General features: G+C 45.9%; 1 protein-coding gene across 22 annotated transcripts in view; it reads right to left on the bottom strand.

The window, feature by feature from the left end:
- The window catches only part of TMEM164 (transmembrane protein 164), a 179,090-nt gene that overhangs the window by 32,038 nt on the left and 131,518 nt on the right, over window positions 1–15,534 (bottom strand). For 15 of the 22 annotated variants that reach the window (XM_005227871.5, XM_059883433.1, XM_024988062.2 and 12 more), the window contains 1 exon segment: window positions 1,871–1,949. The exons of the other annotated variants lie outside the window; for them this stretch is intronic. In XM_005227871.5, coding sequence (XP_005227928.1) covers window positions 1,871–1,949 — 79 coding nt within the window. 22 annotated transcript variants of the gene reach the window in all.

Raw genomic sequence — 15,534 nt, 5'->3', positions numbered from 1 at the left:
GCAACTGAACTGATACTGCAGTCTATTAAGTGTGCAATAGCATTATGGCTTAAAAAAACCAATAAACTATTTTCTAACAAAGATATATACATTGCTGTTATGTTTTACACAAAACATGCCCAGCACAGCATCCTGCACACAGAAAACACTCAATGAAAAGTAGGCATTGATGGTTATACTGTGGTTGTTATTACTGTTACTATTATTACAGCCTCTTTTCAAGGCCAGGCACCAGAGGAGAAGGGAAAGACTCAGGGACAGTGTGTGAACGCACAAATTGGATCTAACAGAGTGTGTGTGTATAAATTTGAATCCCTTTCTTAGCTTGTTCCCCCCAAACAGTGCAGCTATAGATTCAATAGAAGGCTGCAGTGGAGTCAGCCACTTCTAGAAAGTGTAGCTTCCCAGATGGGATTTTTTGAAGAGGTGGGGGAGATAAGGCTGCTATCAGACCACTCTGACTCAGCCAACCAACAGACTTTTATAATGCCTCAGAATACAAATAGGTTTAACTAATATCTGTGCATATCAGGTCAGAACTTGCATCCCACACCTCAGGAACCATGAGTGGTGGGGGTCTGGAGGCCTGGGACAGCTTCCTGTCTGGCTCCCTTCAGAATGACTGTACCTCTGAGACTTACATATTATTAGGAAGCTCTTTCCTGAGAAATGGCATAGGTCACCTGGATATGGAAAGTCAGACTTCTCTTAAAGCTCAGTCAGGAAAAAGGGTGTGTTTAGAGCAAATTAAAAAGAAGTGCTCTTTGACAATGTGAGCCCCCATGTGGCAGCACAGGTAAAAACAGCCTCAAAGAATACAGCTAGAAGACTCCTAATTGACAGAAAGCAGGGAGTCTTAACTCCATGGAAAGCAACAGTTTCCATCCTCCTACATGACCCCCAGTTGATGGGTACTTAAGGCTCCCTCGTGCTGGGAGTTCTTAAAAATTTGCTAGAATTCCTGAGTTAGAGGAAGCACAACTTCCCAACCATCTCCCAGAAGGCTTTAGAGTCCATGTGGCTTTATGGAATTTTTCAGAAATGGAACCCCTGCTGCCCTGGGTGAGGTTAGTCTCCCAGCAAAGTCCCAGGAACCAAGATAGGGAGGCTGGTGGCTCAGACTAGAAGAGGTTGACTTCCAGGTATGGGGCCTTTCGGGAAGGTCAGAACATTAAGGAGGGGGTGGGGTCTCACAACTAGTGTAGAATGAGTGAACTCCCCTTTCCTTTAGTCTAACCCAACAGAAGGAGGGGATCATTTAAGGGTGGTTGTGAGGTCACAAACAGATCAGCCTCTTGACCAGGTCGGTGGTCTCTCCCTTTGATCAAATGAAGGTTTCCATGGTCTATTTTACATGAAGGTCGCTGGCTGCTCCTTCACCAGCCTTTTCCCTTAATCCCATAATCCCAAGTTCCTGGACATCTTGCCCCTTTCAGTATCTTTTCTGCTTCAAAGAGGATGGATATAATGAGCAAAAGCACAAGGTCCCTCTACCCTCTGCTGCATGCTGAGGCAGGGAGAAGGCAAGAGCAGAAGTGAGTGACAGAGTGTGGGCAAACTCTGTCCATGCAAGCCCAAGGCCACCACGGACAAACAGCCTGAGGCCTCGGCCCTGGGACAGGCTGTCAGTGGTCCTGAGCTCACGCACACAAAGGATGAGAAACCACCAGGCTCTTTGCAGGCCTCATCTGTGCCCATTTTCCCACTGTCTGGTCTCTGGCATGAAACATGCTGCAGAGACTCAGTCAGGGAGCACCTCAGGTTTCTGATAAGACACCCAACAGGTTGTGACCCCCCTCCCTACCCCACCAAACAGAAGAAGAGAAGGTAGGTGTGGAGCTGGCACAGGGATGGGGTTTGCTGGCCTTACCTCCTTTCCAAAGCAGGTAGATGGGCACCACGTAGAGCATAACATGCTGAATGTAGTAAATCTCCAATTCAAAGGGGAGCTGTAAGGACAGGAGGGAGAGGTGTTTCAGAGCAGGAAGCACTCATTCTAAGAGATTCTCGGGTTGAATGCCTGCCCTCCTCTCAAGGACCCACAGCTTAGCAATCCCACACACTTCAACCAGTTCAACTCCCTTCACAATTAGAGAAGAAACAATGAAATGACTATACCTATGACCTAGGCTGGTCTTCCAAAGTTCATTTTGCGGAGACAGTACTTGGAAAATGCTCCACTCAGACAGGGTGGTTAAAAATTTAAGAAAGGTTAAATACAATCTATTTCCTCCTCCCTTGGAAATTCACCATGTAGGTTAGTGGTAGATTAAGGACCTGCAAGTAAGAAGACTGCTTAACATTGTTTGGCATTTCCTAAACTTGTTTAGCCAGTGCATTTGTTTAAAAAAAAAAAAAAAGCCTTAGTGTTCTGCAGAATATACTTGAAGAAACACAGCCTTACATCACTTCCTGCTCCTACTGAATAGCTGGTGAACTACTTAAAAGTTTATGTCTCATTGGACAAGAAGAACATACAAGATAGGATTTATTATTCCCTGTTTCCAGATTTAAAGGTACTGATTGCCAAGTCTGGTTAAGTCTCGATCCAAGAATAAAGAGTTTCTCCACTGGATACTTGGGGTCAGTCCAGGGTTAGCCCTAATTTTGGGCAAAGACTAAGCAGCTGGGCCAATTCTGGCATGTCTTGCCAAAAAAGTGTTATCCCCACCCTCCATCCAACCAACACGCTCATTCATTCACTCTTGCTTCCCATTTCGCTCAAAATGGAAGCTCTAAATTACCGAAGTGGAGTGTGTTTTCAACCTGGCACGGGGACCGTGCTTCAGTGCTTGGCAGCGGATGGAGAGTGGAAACAGCTGGGCAGCTAACTCAATTCCGGGAAAAGAACTGCAGCCGCTGGCGAGAGGCCTGGCCTCCAGGGCTTACACAGCCCTACACACACAGACACACACAGATACACACACCCCCCACCAAGGGGAAGCCCAAGGAAACAAGGACACCCAATGCAATGATCAGCTGCCTCCCTACGAGCGAGCACAGAACCAAGCCTGTGAGCTCATGAGAGGACCCAGTTCTGGGCTCCCCATGCCCAGGAAGCCAAGGCCTTGTACCAAGGAGTGAAACCAAAAGATGGCAGAGCTCCCAGACTGGGAGCTGGGAGGACTGTGGACCCTGGCTCTGGCTCCTGAAAATAAAACCCACGCAGAAGGAAAATTTCCCACTGACCCAGATGATTATTTTGTACTCAAGGAAATGTAAAATCCCAGAAAAAGAAACAAGGTTCCCAGTGGGTCTGCAGAATAGGGTCGTGGGGTTTCACAGTGAGTGAGCACCACCAGCAGGAGCTAACTCTGGACGCCTAAGAGGTCCACGGGGGACCCTCAGAGCAATGTTGTCTGGGATCAACCTACTATTAATAAACTAACTGACTTGATTGCAGTCCCACAGAGAGCAGGCAAAAGTTTTGGGAAGGCTCGACTCTCTGGCTGTTAAGCTGAACCTTCAGGTGTCTAAGTGACTAGAGCTCTTCCTGAAATGGGGTCTGGGACCGCAGGATGCTTGCCCACTGCAGGGAGCGGAAAACCGGGCAGAGGGCCGGCAACTCCTGGTCCCAGCCAGGTCTCCAGGCAGCACCCCTGCTTAACTCCCAGACTCAAGCGTCATTTACCCACCTGGACTCACGGGGCCCCCTGACTTCCCCTCCCTCACACCCCTTCTGGAAAGCAGACTCCCCACCTGCACGTCCAGGGAGGCAGGTCAGCGCTGTGGCCGCAAGCACAGACTCTGGAGTCCGTCAAAGCCCTGTTCTCGATTTGATTCTGCCGCTTAATAGCTCCATGGCCTTGGGCAAGTCAGTTAACCTCTCTACCCCACTTCTGGCACTGGTAAAATTGAAATGAGAGTGTTTTAAAAATAAATTTTTGAACAATTTTACTAGAACAAACATTTGTAGAGTCCCTATTGTGTGCCAGGAACCATTAAGCAATTTGTTCACTATCAGTTCACCTATTAATTCACCTGTGCTGCTCCCATTAACTCCATTTTAGAGATGAGAAGCTGAGGCACAGAGAAGTTAAGAGAACTTACCCAAAGCACACGACTACTTGGTGACGCAGCCCAGATTCAAAGCCAGGCAGGCTGGCTCTAAGTTTCCAGTCTTAGCTTGTAGACTCTGCTACCCCACACCCTGCTCCTTCCCTCCCACAAAAACGCTAACGCCTGGGACATACTCAGCGCAAGGGAGATGCGCAGGGGCAACGGGGGTGCGCAGTGGAGATGCGCAGTGGAAAGGAGACCCTGGTAACAAGTGGAGAGGTAACAGAAGCACATTAGGAACAGCAGGATCAGCAATTGCCCTTCACCTGGGGACAAGGCCCAGTCCCTTCCTGTTCACAGGATCCCCACACTCATGGCCTGCTCTGCCCCATGTGGCAACAGGCTCCACATCACACAGTGGCCAAGCTTGGCCTCCAAAACAGACCTCCCAGCTCCCACTGGAGCTCTGGAGACATGTCAGTCACAGATCTCAGCTGGGCTGCCCAGGAGACTGCCCCCATCAACAGTGTCTTTCCTGCCTGCTTCTCCTCCTATTCCAAGAGTTCTCTACCTCAGAAGGCCACAGAGAGTGTTCAACTAGGCGTGGGCACCACTGACAGCCAAGGCCAGGGAGAGGAACGGAAGGGGATGAAAGAGAAGGAGAGCAACATAAGAAAACCATTAAGTGGCAAGAAGAAGAGAGCTGAAGGCAAGCAGGAAGCTAGCTACCAGTGGTCCTTTAATAACAAAGAATATTTAGAAAGTACTTGCGTGCCATGCCCTGTGTTAAATGCTTAAAATGTGTTATCTCACTTAATTATTGTAAGGTTCCTGTGAAGCAGGGACTATGGTCATCCCCATCAGACAGATAAGGAAACTAAGGCACAGAAAGGTTAAATAACATCCAAAGAAGAAGAGGCAGGGCAGCAATGGGGATAAAGGACATACAGCAATTGAGCAGAAAAAAGGCAGCTTGCTTTACAGAGCACCAAACCTGAGCCCAGGAACTTTGTCATGGAGTCTCCCCTTTCTGTTTTCCCCATTTGATAAACATTATCTCTAAAATGTCATACTTCCCCCAGAAGTTCTATTCGGCTAATTCATCTCTGCCCTCTAGAATGGACATCTGGAGCTCCACTCTAATGTACATATCAGCTATATATGTCCTTTTCAGCTGGGGGATTCCCAGGGCTTTAGACAAAATGTCCTATTATTGCAGTTGAAAGCCAAAGGCAATAAAAACTTTTTCAGCTACATAGGTTGTAAGGTCCTTCTCATGTCCAAGTCAACACCTTTTTTTTTTTTTTTTTTTCTTTTTTTAAGAATTAAAAGAGCAGACAGGTAAAGTTCTCCAGGCTTCTGGAGTCAAATTGCCTGAAACATGAAGTGCATGGGCTCCATCCATGGAGAGATCTGGGGCCTCCTTCCTCCAGACCTTCCACCCTGACAGCCACACACCCACACTCTGCTGTGGAGATGACCCAACCCCGTGTGCCCTACAGCCCGTCCCAGTGTGCCCTATGTCCCAGGTTCCTTTTGCCACCATAAGAAGCCCAATACTCCCAGGTCACCAGCCAATGCATGAACTCTAATCCCCACATGGCTTTCCACAAATTCCCAAATCCAAGACCACCTTCCACTGCTCCCCAGTGCTTGAAATCCCTCCCCTCTATCCTCTGGAACCCACTAACGATCATTTGCAAAGCCCCTCGATCTTCAAACTCTTTTCTGAGCAGTCAGTTCCTTCACCTTCTTACTGTGACGAAATCCTGGCCCCTTCTCTGAGGACATGGCTATCTCTACAGCCCCCTCAAGTTTGCTTTCCCTCCCATGTCGCCTTGTAACCTTGGGCCAAGAAGACTCCTGTCTGCTCCCAGAACATTCTCTCTACCTTCTTCCTAACCACTCCCTGGGTCTGAACCTCATGTTATCAGACTCTCCCACCCTCTACTGTTCTTGTTGTACTCACCCTATGGACCCTTCCTTCTTGCTGCTTTCCAATCTGCCTTTGTCAAAATTTCTGTGTTTTCAATATTTAGCAAATACCAGTCTGTAATGCTTTGACCTCCATTCCCCTTGAGTTTTCACCTCCGTCTCACCTCAGCCCTTTACTCCCATGGTCACACCCGCCACTACCAACGCCTGCAGCCCTTCCGTAAACTCCGTCACGCACTCCCCTCTGCAGCCACCACCACTCTACCCAACTCACTCCACGCCCCTCACATCCTCCAGCTTCACTGGGACCTACGTCTGTGGACCCTACCACTGTTCTATTGGCCCTCACAAGCTCATGTCCTCACCTCTTTACTTGCCCATCACTCCCTTCCGTATGTTCTAAACCCTTTTCCCTACTTGCCTTGAAGAACCATATTCCTGGTTAAACTGAACTCTCTGCCTTCACGTTCCTCTGCTATGCAAGTAAGCATGGTTGGAGAAAAATGTAAAACTATGCTGTTAACTCTTAAAATTCATAACTGCAAATTTTGAGTGGACCCTTAAAGCAACCTTATAATCCAACTACATTCCCAAGTCCATGCACTCTCATCTCTCCTGGATGATTCCTACCCTTATTTTCACAACTTCTGCATTCATCAAACCTTTCCCCATCCTCCCTCTCAGCTAGTGGCATGGCTCTCTATTTCACTGGGGAAAAGGGAGCAGCTGGAAGAGAACATCAACAAGCTCCCAGCTTCACATCACCCTCCTCCCTATACCATCCCATCACTGCCTCCTCTGCCACTGCTCTGCAGGAACCAGCCATGCTACCGGCTAAGGCTAGTCCCGGGTTCCCACACTAGATTCTTTCCCCTCTCGCCTACTCAAGGACACACCAGCAATTGTCCCATTTTCACTAGATCATTCCCATCGGAAAACAAACAAGCTACAGAATCTTTCAACTAAAGACAAAAACTTAATCCCATTGCCTCCTCCAGCTGTCACCCCCATATCTTTGCTTCCCTCAATAGCAAAACTCCTCAAATGGCTTGTGTCTCCTCACTGCCATCATTTCCCCTCCTCTGAATTATCCTTCCATCCACTCCAATCACATTTTCACACCCACCACTCCCCCGAAATTGCTTTGATTGAGGTTACCAATGACCTCTATGTTCCTAATTCCTCTACATACTGAAGGAGCCCAGAACCACATCCTTGGCTCTTTTTTTCTCCCTACTCTCCACTGGATAACATTATCCAGGTTCCTGGCTCTAAACACTTATCTATATACTGATGACTCCCAAATGAGTATTTCCAGCCTAGAGTCATGCTGTTAAGATTGAAATTCTAGGACTTCCCTGGTAGTCCAGAGGCTAAGACTCCATGTTCCCAATGCAGAGGGCCTGGGTTCAATCCCTGCCCAGGGAACTAGATCCCACATGCCACAACTAAAGATCCTACATGCCACAACTAAGATCTGGCACAGCCAAAATAAAAATATGTTTTTAAAAAAGACTGAAATTCTAGCTCCATCATTTAGTTGCTATGCACCTTTGGGCCAATCACAATCTTGTAAAACAGGAATGACAATAGTACCTACCTCATCAAGTTGGGATAAAATTTGGTGAAATAATGCATGGAGAGCTCCCAGTCCAGTGCTAGAATATGATATATATATCATACACACACACACACACACACACACACACACACACACATACACTCAATAAATGCTAGCTGTTGTTATCACCCTCCTCTTCAACATCAATGCAGCCAGTGAGTAGTGAAACCAGGGTCTCAACTCTGGCTCACAAGACTAATGCCAGGTCTCTCTGGGTCAAAAGTTGGAGCTCATTTCATCCCATTATTCCACCCTGGCAAGAGCCTCCAGCAAGAGATGGTGACCAACCTGGGCCAGCCCACAGCCCTAAGCCACAAATCACTATTTCATCAGATGACTGCTAGGATAACTTTAGCTTGCCACCTCAATCCATTTTTGGGCCCACCTTTAAGTGACTTTCTCCTGGAGACTTCTTTATTTCTCAAAGAAATTTCAACATTGCTCTCCTCTTCTCACCCATGACAGTCCCATTCTTACACTCAGTGAACCAATTGAAAAACAAAAAACAAACAAAAAAAAACAACCATTTACTGAGACACTCCCAGGTGGCAGGTAATGTGCCCAGTTCTGGGTATGCAGCCATGATGAAGACATAGTCCCTGTCCTACAAGAGTTCACAGTCTAGTTGAGAAAGCTCATAGACAAAGAGATAAGGTCAGCACAGCAGAATAGCATGGAGGGAACTGTAGATCAAGCATTGGATTTGGTCTGATTTTTTTCTTTAAAAGTTAAGGGATGGTCCTGTACGATGTGCAAGGGATACTGGTAGAGGCAGGCAGACCAGTTAGCAGCTGGCAATAGCAATATCAAAATGAAGCTTGAGGGACTTGCCTGGTGGTCCAGTGGTTAAGAATCTGCTATGCAATGCAGGGGACATAGGTTCTATCCCTGATGGGGGAACTAAGATCCCACCTACCTGGGAGCGACTAAGCCCATGCACCACAACTGCTGAAGCCCACATGCTGCAACTAGAGAGTTCGTGTGCCACAACGAAGATCCCACATGGTGTAAATAGGACCCAATGCAGACAAATAAATGAGTATTTTTAAAGAATCAAACTTGGAGGCAGAGACAGCAAGAGAACATAGGACGGGAAGGTTTGAGAGAAGGTAAGGAAGTTGAATCACCAGAACTAAGTAACTGATATGGATGGGGGTACACAGGAGTAAGAGGAGAAGTGAAAGAGACTCCCAGGCTGATAGCCTAGGTGGCTGGTGGGATGTCGGGGCTTCTCTCTAAGGTGGGGACTACAATCAAGGAAGCAGGTTGGAGGAAGAGAGGCATAAGAAAATAAAGTGAGACCAGGCTGAATTTGTGAACCCAGTAGGAAAACCTGGTGGAAATGCTCATCAATCAGTGGGAATGTGGGTCTGGATCTCAAGGAGGCTGGAGAAGATGAGAAGAATTGAAAGGCGAATGATATACATATATGTAAAACGCAAACACAAAAAAGGATGAAATTCTAAAAGGCAATAAAAAGGCTGATATTCTCTTTACACACCCCAATACAACACCTTATGCAGCCCACTCTACAGACCCCTGGTTCATGGTATTCTTTCAAGGGTGAATGGGTGGCAAGAAATGGAAGTCATAACTCCAGGGGAATATCAATAGAATTGGGAGAGACCTGAACATAGTTACAGATGAAGGGAAGGAGCCAGTGGGAGATGCAAGATGAGGAAGCAAGAAGGGCAGGAGGCACTGGATGGTGACAGGTACTGGAAGTGGGCAGGAGGGCTGGGACCCAGAGCACATGGAGATGAAGAGGGAAGGACAAGTTGAAGTGAGAACAGCTGTAAGAGGGAAGGACATGCTGGGAGTAGAAGTGGCTCATGAGCCAGGGGGCCCCACTACCTGGCTGGGAACTTGTGTTACCAAAGGATCCATGGCAGCTGATGAAGTGCAGACTGAAGATGGTTGATTACAAACAGAGGACCCTGGTCTCAACTCAGGCCCAGACTGCAGCCTCTCCAAAGAAATCAGGGGATCAAATTGGATCACTATATGGTCTGAATGCCTGTGTCTCCCTCAAATTCATGTTCGATGGGATGGTATTAGGAGGTGGAGCCTTTAGGAGGAGATTAGGTCATGATGAAATCAGAGGCTGAGAGCGCCCTTACCCTTCCCACCCTGTGACCCAGAAGAGGGTCCCCACTTGACTCTGCTGGTACCTGGATCTCAGATTTCCAGCCTCCAGAACTGTGAGAAATTTCTGAGGTATAGAAACTACACAGTTCATGGCATTTTCTTAGAGGAGCCTGAACAGACTAAAACAATAGTCTGCCTTCAAGGGAAAAGGCTGCAGCCTTTGGTAATGTTCCAACCAACCAAGCTGGGCTTTGAAACACTTTATCTTCATTAACTGACCACAGACTTGGACTGTGGCTACTGGCGCTGCAAATTCCTTGGGACTAAATACCACTCGTTAGAGGAGCCCCAAAAGGAATGCCCACAACCTAAAATCAACCACAGTGCATTCACAGAACAGAATACCATGCTATGAAAAACAACAAGGTGCCCTGACAAACGCTCAGAGAAATCCAAATCTGGAACATTCTGCAAAATGGCCCAGACTCATCAAAATGTCAATGTTATGAAGGAGAGGGTGTGTGTGGGGGGACTGTCCCTAGACTTTCAAAAAGTAAAATTAACAAAACCTGATGAGATACACAATCAAAACCAAACATGAAAGTCGACTTGATCCTGATTTTAAAAAGAAAAGTAAAAAAAGACATCCTTGGAATGAGTTGGGGAAATTTGAATAGAAAGAGCTTATTAGATAAAGCAGTATTACAGAATACTGATAGTTTTGTTGAGTGTGATTATGGTATTGTGGATATACAAGAGAATGTCTTTTTCCTTGAGAGCTGCAGGCTGAAGAATTTAGAACTGAAGTGTCAAAATGGCCACAATCTGGGGGGAAATGATTCAGCAAACATAAACAGAAAAACAGAGACAGTGAATAAGGAAAACCGGCAACTGTCAAATCTAGCTTGAGGGTATATAGTTGTTGTTCATTATACTTTTGTGTTTCAACTCTTCAGGATGTTTGAAAAATTTTATAATAAAAAGTTGGGAAATTTTTTTTAAAGTAAGTAAATTTAAAGAAGGTAAATCTATATGAACTCATATGGCAAAGTAACGAATACTTGCATATATAAATAAAGTTGTATACATAAAGATGTTCACTGCAACATTATTTGTGATAACAAGAAGTATCTAATAACAGAAAAGCTAACTGAATGTCCACTGGTAGCTGCTGCTGCTGCTGCGTCACTTTAGTCGAGTCCGACTCTGTGTGACCCCATAGACGGCATCCCACCAGGCTTCCCGTCCCTGGGATTCTCCAGGCAAGAACACTGGAGTGGGTTGCCATTTCCTTCTCCAATGCATGAAAGTGAAAAGTGAAAGTGACGTCGCTCAGTCGTGTCCAACTCTAGCGACCCCACGGACTGCAGCCTACCAGGCTCCTCCACCCATGGGATTTTCTAGGCAAAAGTACTGGAGTGGGGTGCCATTGCCTTCTCCGCCACTGGTAGAAGAGTCATCAAAAAAAAAAAAAAAATACTCTGGAAGACTAACTCTGCAACCACTTACAAAAAAGGAGGTATAACCATTTATAGTCAAAACTGAGCAAATCTATTGAACAAAGCATGATCCTTTTTGTAGAAGAAAAGGGGCTGATTAGTTTTTGTACTTTTATGATTTTTTTTTTGATGTGGACCATTTTAAAACTCTTTATTAGATCTGTTACAATACTGTTTCTGTTTTTTATGTTTTGTTTTTTTTTGGCTGTGAGGCAAGTGGGATCTTGGCTCCCTGAGTAGGAATCAAACCTGCACCCTGTGCATTGGATAGGTGAAGTCTTAATCCCTGCACTGACTGCCAGGGAAATTCCAGTCTTCGTACTTTCAGATGTCTGTCAATGAATACAAAAAGGACTGGGATGATATTTACCAAACTGAGCAGGGGAATAGGACTGGGAGGACGGGCTGCAATAGGGAAGGGGAGACTGAGACTTGGTTTCTAGATATGTGTATAGTTGGATTTTTATGATTCATTCATTAATCATGTAGCTAAAAGTTTAAAAGTCAAAAAGGAAAAGGTCAAAAGAGTAATGTACCTCTTAGCAGCACTTACCTCTGGGGAGTACGCAGGGAGAACTTTCATGTTATAGTCTTATCTCTATTGCAGGAATCCTTAATCAAGAGGTTGCATTAAGCTATTACGGAGAGGAGGATAAGAACTCCCTCTCTTAGAGTATCTGAATATGTTCTAGACCCCCTCACAAGTTCCTTGTTCTCACTTTATCTTCCCTTGTGACCCAACTCCTACCCCCAGTACAGACAAGCTACCCATGGCCCTACCAGGCACGTGGAACTTCATCTTACATTCAAGGTCTGATGTGGACCATAAAGAAGGCTTATCATTGAAGAATTGACACTTTTGAACTGTGGTGCTGGAAGAGACTCTTGAGAGTCCCTTGGACTGCAAGGAGATCAAACCAATCAATCCTAAAGGAAATCAACCCTGAATATTCATTGGAAGGACTGATGATGAAGCTGAAGTTCCTAGTCACCTGATGCGAAGAGCCAACTCATTAGAAAAGATCCTGATGCTGGGAAAGATTGAAGGCAGGAGGAGAAGGGGATGACAGAGGATGAGATGGTTAGATGGCATCACCAACTCAATGGACATGAGTTTGAGAATACTCTGGGAGATGATGAAGGACAGGGAAGCATGGTATGCTGCAGTCCATGGGGTTGCAAAGAGCCAGACATGACTGAGTGACTGAACACCAACAACAAAGTTCTTGGGTTGGTTTTACAGTTGTTTATAGTATTCTCCATGAATAAATAAACGTACTTATGAATAAAATTAAAGCATGCCATGTATGGATCAATGTTGAAATTTGTTACAAATCAAGAATTATAAATATGATTTATTTACAAATCTCTGTCTAAGAGAAAAAGGATAGGGGTTTCATTAAATGACTTGTCCAAGGTCTCAAGGCTGAACCAGAATGTGAACCCAGGCAACTTGGCTTCAGAATGCATGATCTGAACCACAGTTGTCTGTTGTCTATACCAGGCTGTTCCTCTGATAGAAAAAAAAAATGGGGTCTACTATGCAACCTAGACAGCATATTGAACAGCAGAGACATTACTTTGCCAACAAAGGTCCGTCTAGTCAAGGCTATGGTTTTTCCAGTGGTCATGTATGGATGTGAGAGTTGGACTGTGAAGAAAGCTGAGCGCCGAAGAATTGATGCTTTTGAACTGTGGTGTTGGAGAAGACTCTTGAGAGTCCCTTGGACTGCAAGGAGATCCAACCAGCCCATCCTAAAGGAGATTGGTCCTGGGTGTTCATTGGAAGGAACGATGCTAAAGCTGAAGCTCCAGTACTTTGGCCACCTCATGCGAAGAGTTGACTCATTGGAAAAGGCTCTGATGCTGGGAAGGATTGGGGGCAAGAGGAGAAGGGGACGACAGAGGATGAGATGGCTGGATGGCATCACTGACTCAATGCACATGAGTTTGGGTGAACTCCAGGAGTTGGTGATGGACAGGGAGGCCTGGCGTGCTGTGATTCATGGGGTCGCAAAGAGTCAGACACGACTGAGCGACTGAACTGAACTGAACTGATGAAGCCTGAAGACCTGACCCAACACCTAGCTACCAAGATACAGGCACTATCCATCCAAGACCCCAGGGGTCTCCGAAGTCCCGAATCCAGATTTACTACTTCTTTAGACTGAGCCAGAGCTCAAATTTCATGTGGAAGAAGGAGTGTAGCATTGAGTACACAAGAAGGTACTTCAGGACTTAGAAGTCCAGCCCTGAACATGTCATTTGACTTTCTACTCAAGGATGGAAAGTAAATATTTGCACGGCTCTCTCCACAGAACTCTGCAGAAAGGCTAATGACAGAGATTGTTCAAAAGGTCTACAAAGGAACCAGGGCAGCTCCAAGTCAAAAGACAGTCACCTTGTATACAGAGGCCAAGCCACAACTGCAGAATGACGGTGCCAGGGCTGGCCTTCCTGCTCGGGGTATGTGACAAGCGGCCCCAAGAGGGCCTTTAGCACCACTGACAGGAACAAGGCCTCATTCTCCTCCGCCTCGGGTTACAGATTCCACACAGAAAATGTAAGCCATGTAGAGTGGGAGGGAAAAGAGTAAAGGTACTAAACTTCCAGTCCCTCATCTGCCCCAGCACTCTGTGATGCCATCCGGCTCAATTTAGCGCCTTCAAAGGACTTGAGCATCAGATGGCTTGAAATAAGGCCAATCCCAGACTAGCACTAGAGCAAAGGAAGGGATAAACACATCTGAGATTTGGCTCTTAGCCCAGTAAAACAGCTGGACACTCAGTACCCAGTACTCACTGCCCTCAACCAAACAACCATAGTGTCTGGTTAACATTCTACCCCCTGGGGGCCCTTATTTGAAGGCAATCAGTGGGCCAGGCAGCCATTTGTAAGGCAGGCTTCCGGACCCTGTTGCTTCCAACATGTTCCCCTAATAAGGCCCATCACCTCTGCTACAAGCTGGAGTCAAGTTCAGGAATCTCTTAAGCAAGGAAAGGCAAATGTCACATGTCCCCTTGAGGCATGGGCCTTGAGAAGAGACCAAGAGATGGTACTAGACCACCTCCTGACATGAGTAGACTCTGCTCAATTCTCTTTCTACTTCTCTCCTGTTTAATTCTCCCGTTCTCAATCTCTTCCCAGACTCAGAGACTGCTTCCAGGTTTTCTACGAGCACTGGAGAGTAATAAACTAGTAGCTCCTGGCTAATCTGACACACAGAGGATGTGCAGAATCTTTATTTTCATCACACATTTTTAGAGAAAGAATCTTTTTGACCCACTGGGATGGGGCCCAACATTTCGTATTTCAGTGAGGATCTCAAAGGTAATCTGGATACAGGAGTGCTTAACTTGCAAAAGTCTAAATGACAGGTGTGCATTTACAATATTTTCTACCAGAAATGACAGGCAGTTCCCAGGAAAATGTACTGATAAGGATAATGATGTGACTAGTGTTCAAAACAACAATAAAGATAACAATAATCATCATTAATAATGGCTGGTACACAGGACTTCTCTGCTAGGAACTGTCCTAAGTACTTGTATTAATTAACCCAACAACTCTGAAGATAAGAGCTATAATCCCCCTTTTTTGCATGAAGGAATTAAGATACAGAGAGATTAAGTAATTTGCCCAAGGTTACTTAAAGAGCCTGGATTTAAGCCAGGCAATCTGACTCCAGAGTCCATGTTTTTACCTACTGACCTACATTTACTCTGATGTGTGCTGAGGCCCTATACAGTACAGAGGAAGTCCTTCATTTACAAATGACTCAAATCCATGCTGGTTTGATCACTTGCTACTGAAACGGTATCCTTTCTCTTCCAACCCCACCATCTGAGCCCAGACCTGGAATGTTCTAATTACATTGCCATGGGAACTAATCAACACTGGAATCTATCTCCATGATCCCCTAGACATCAATGTATTCCTTCGTTCAACCAATCAATCAACAAGTACATATTAAGTACCTGCTGCTGCTGCTGCTAAGTCGCTTCAGTCATATCCGACTCTGTGCGACCCCAGAGACGGCAGCCCACCAGGATCCCCCGTCCCTGGGATTCTCCAGGCAAGAACACTGGAGTGGGTTGCCATTTCCTTCTCCAATGCATGAAAGTGTTTTAAAAGTGAAAGGGAAGTCGCTCAGTGGTATCCAACTCTTAGCGACCCCATGGACTACAGCCTACCAGGCTCCTCCATCCATGGGATTTTCCAGGCAAGAGTACTGGAGTGGGGTGTCATTGCCTTCTCCATATTAAGTACCTACTGTGTATCAACTCTTATATCACGATACAAATGGTTTCTGCCTTCATGCACTTATGCCTTCCTCATTCCAAATGCTGATTTCTAGGGCTTAGAAAGGCTCAAAAGATGGTTTAAATCAGT

This window comes from Bos taurus, chromosome X, assembly GCF_002263795.3.
Source record: "Bos taurus isolate L1 Dominette 01449 registration number 42190680 breed Hereford chromosome X, ARS-UCD2.0, whole genome shotgun sequence".
Taxonomy (NCBI): domain Eukaryota; kingdom Metazoa; phylum Chordata; class Mammalia; order Artiodactyla; family Bovidae; genus Bos; species Bos taurus.
The sequence above is the reverse complement of the archived record's forward strand: the minus strand, read 5'-3'. Positions and strand labels throughout refer to the sequence as shown.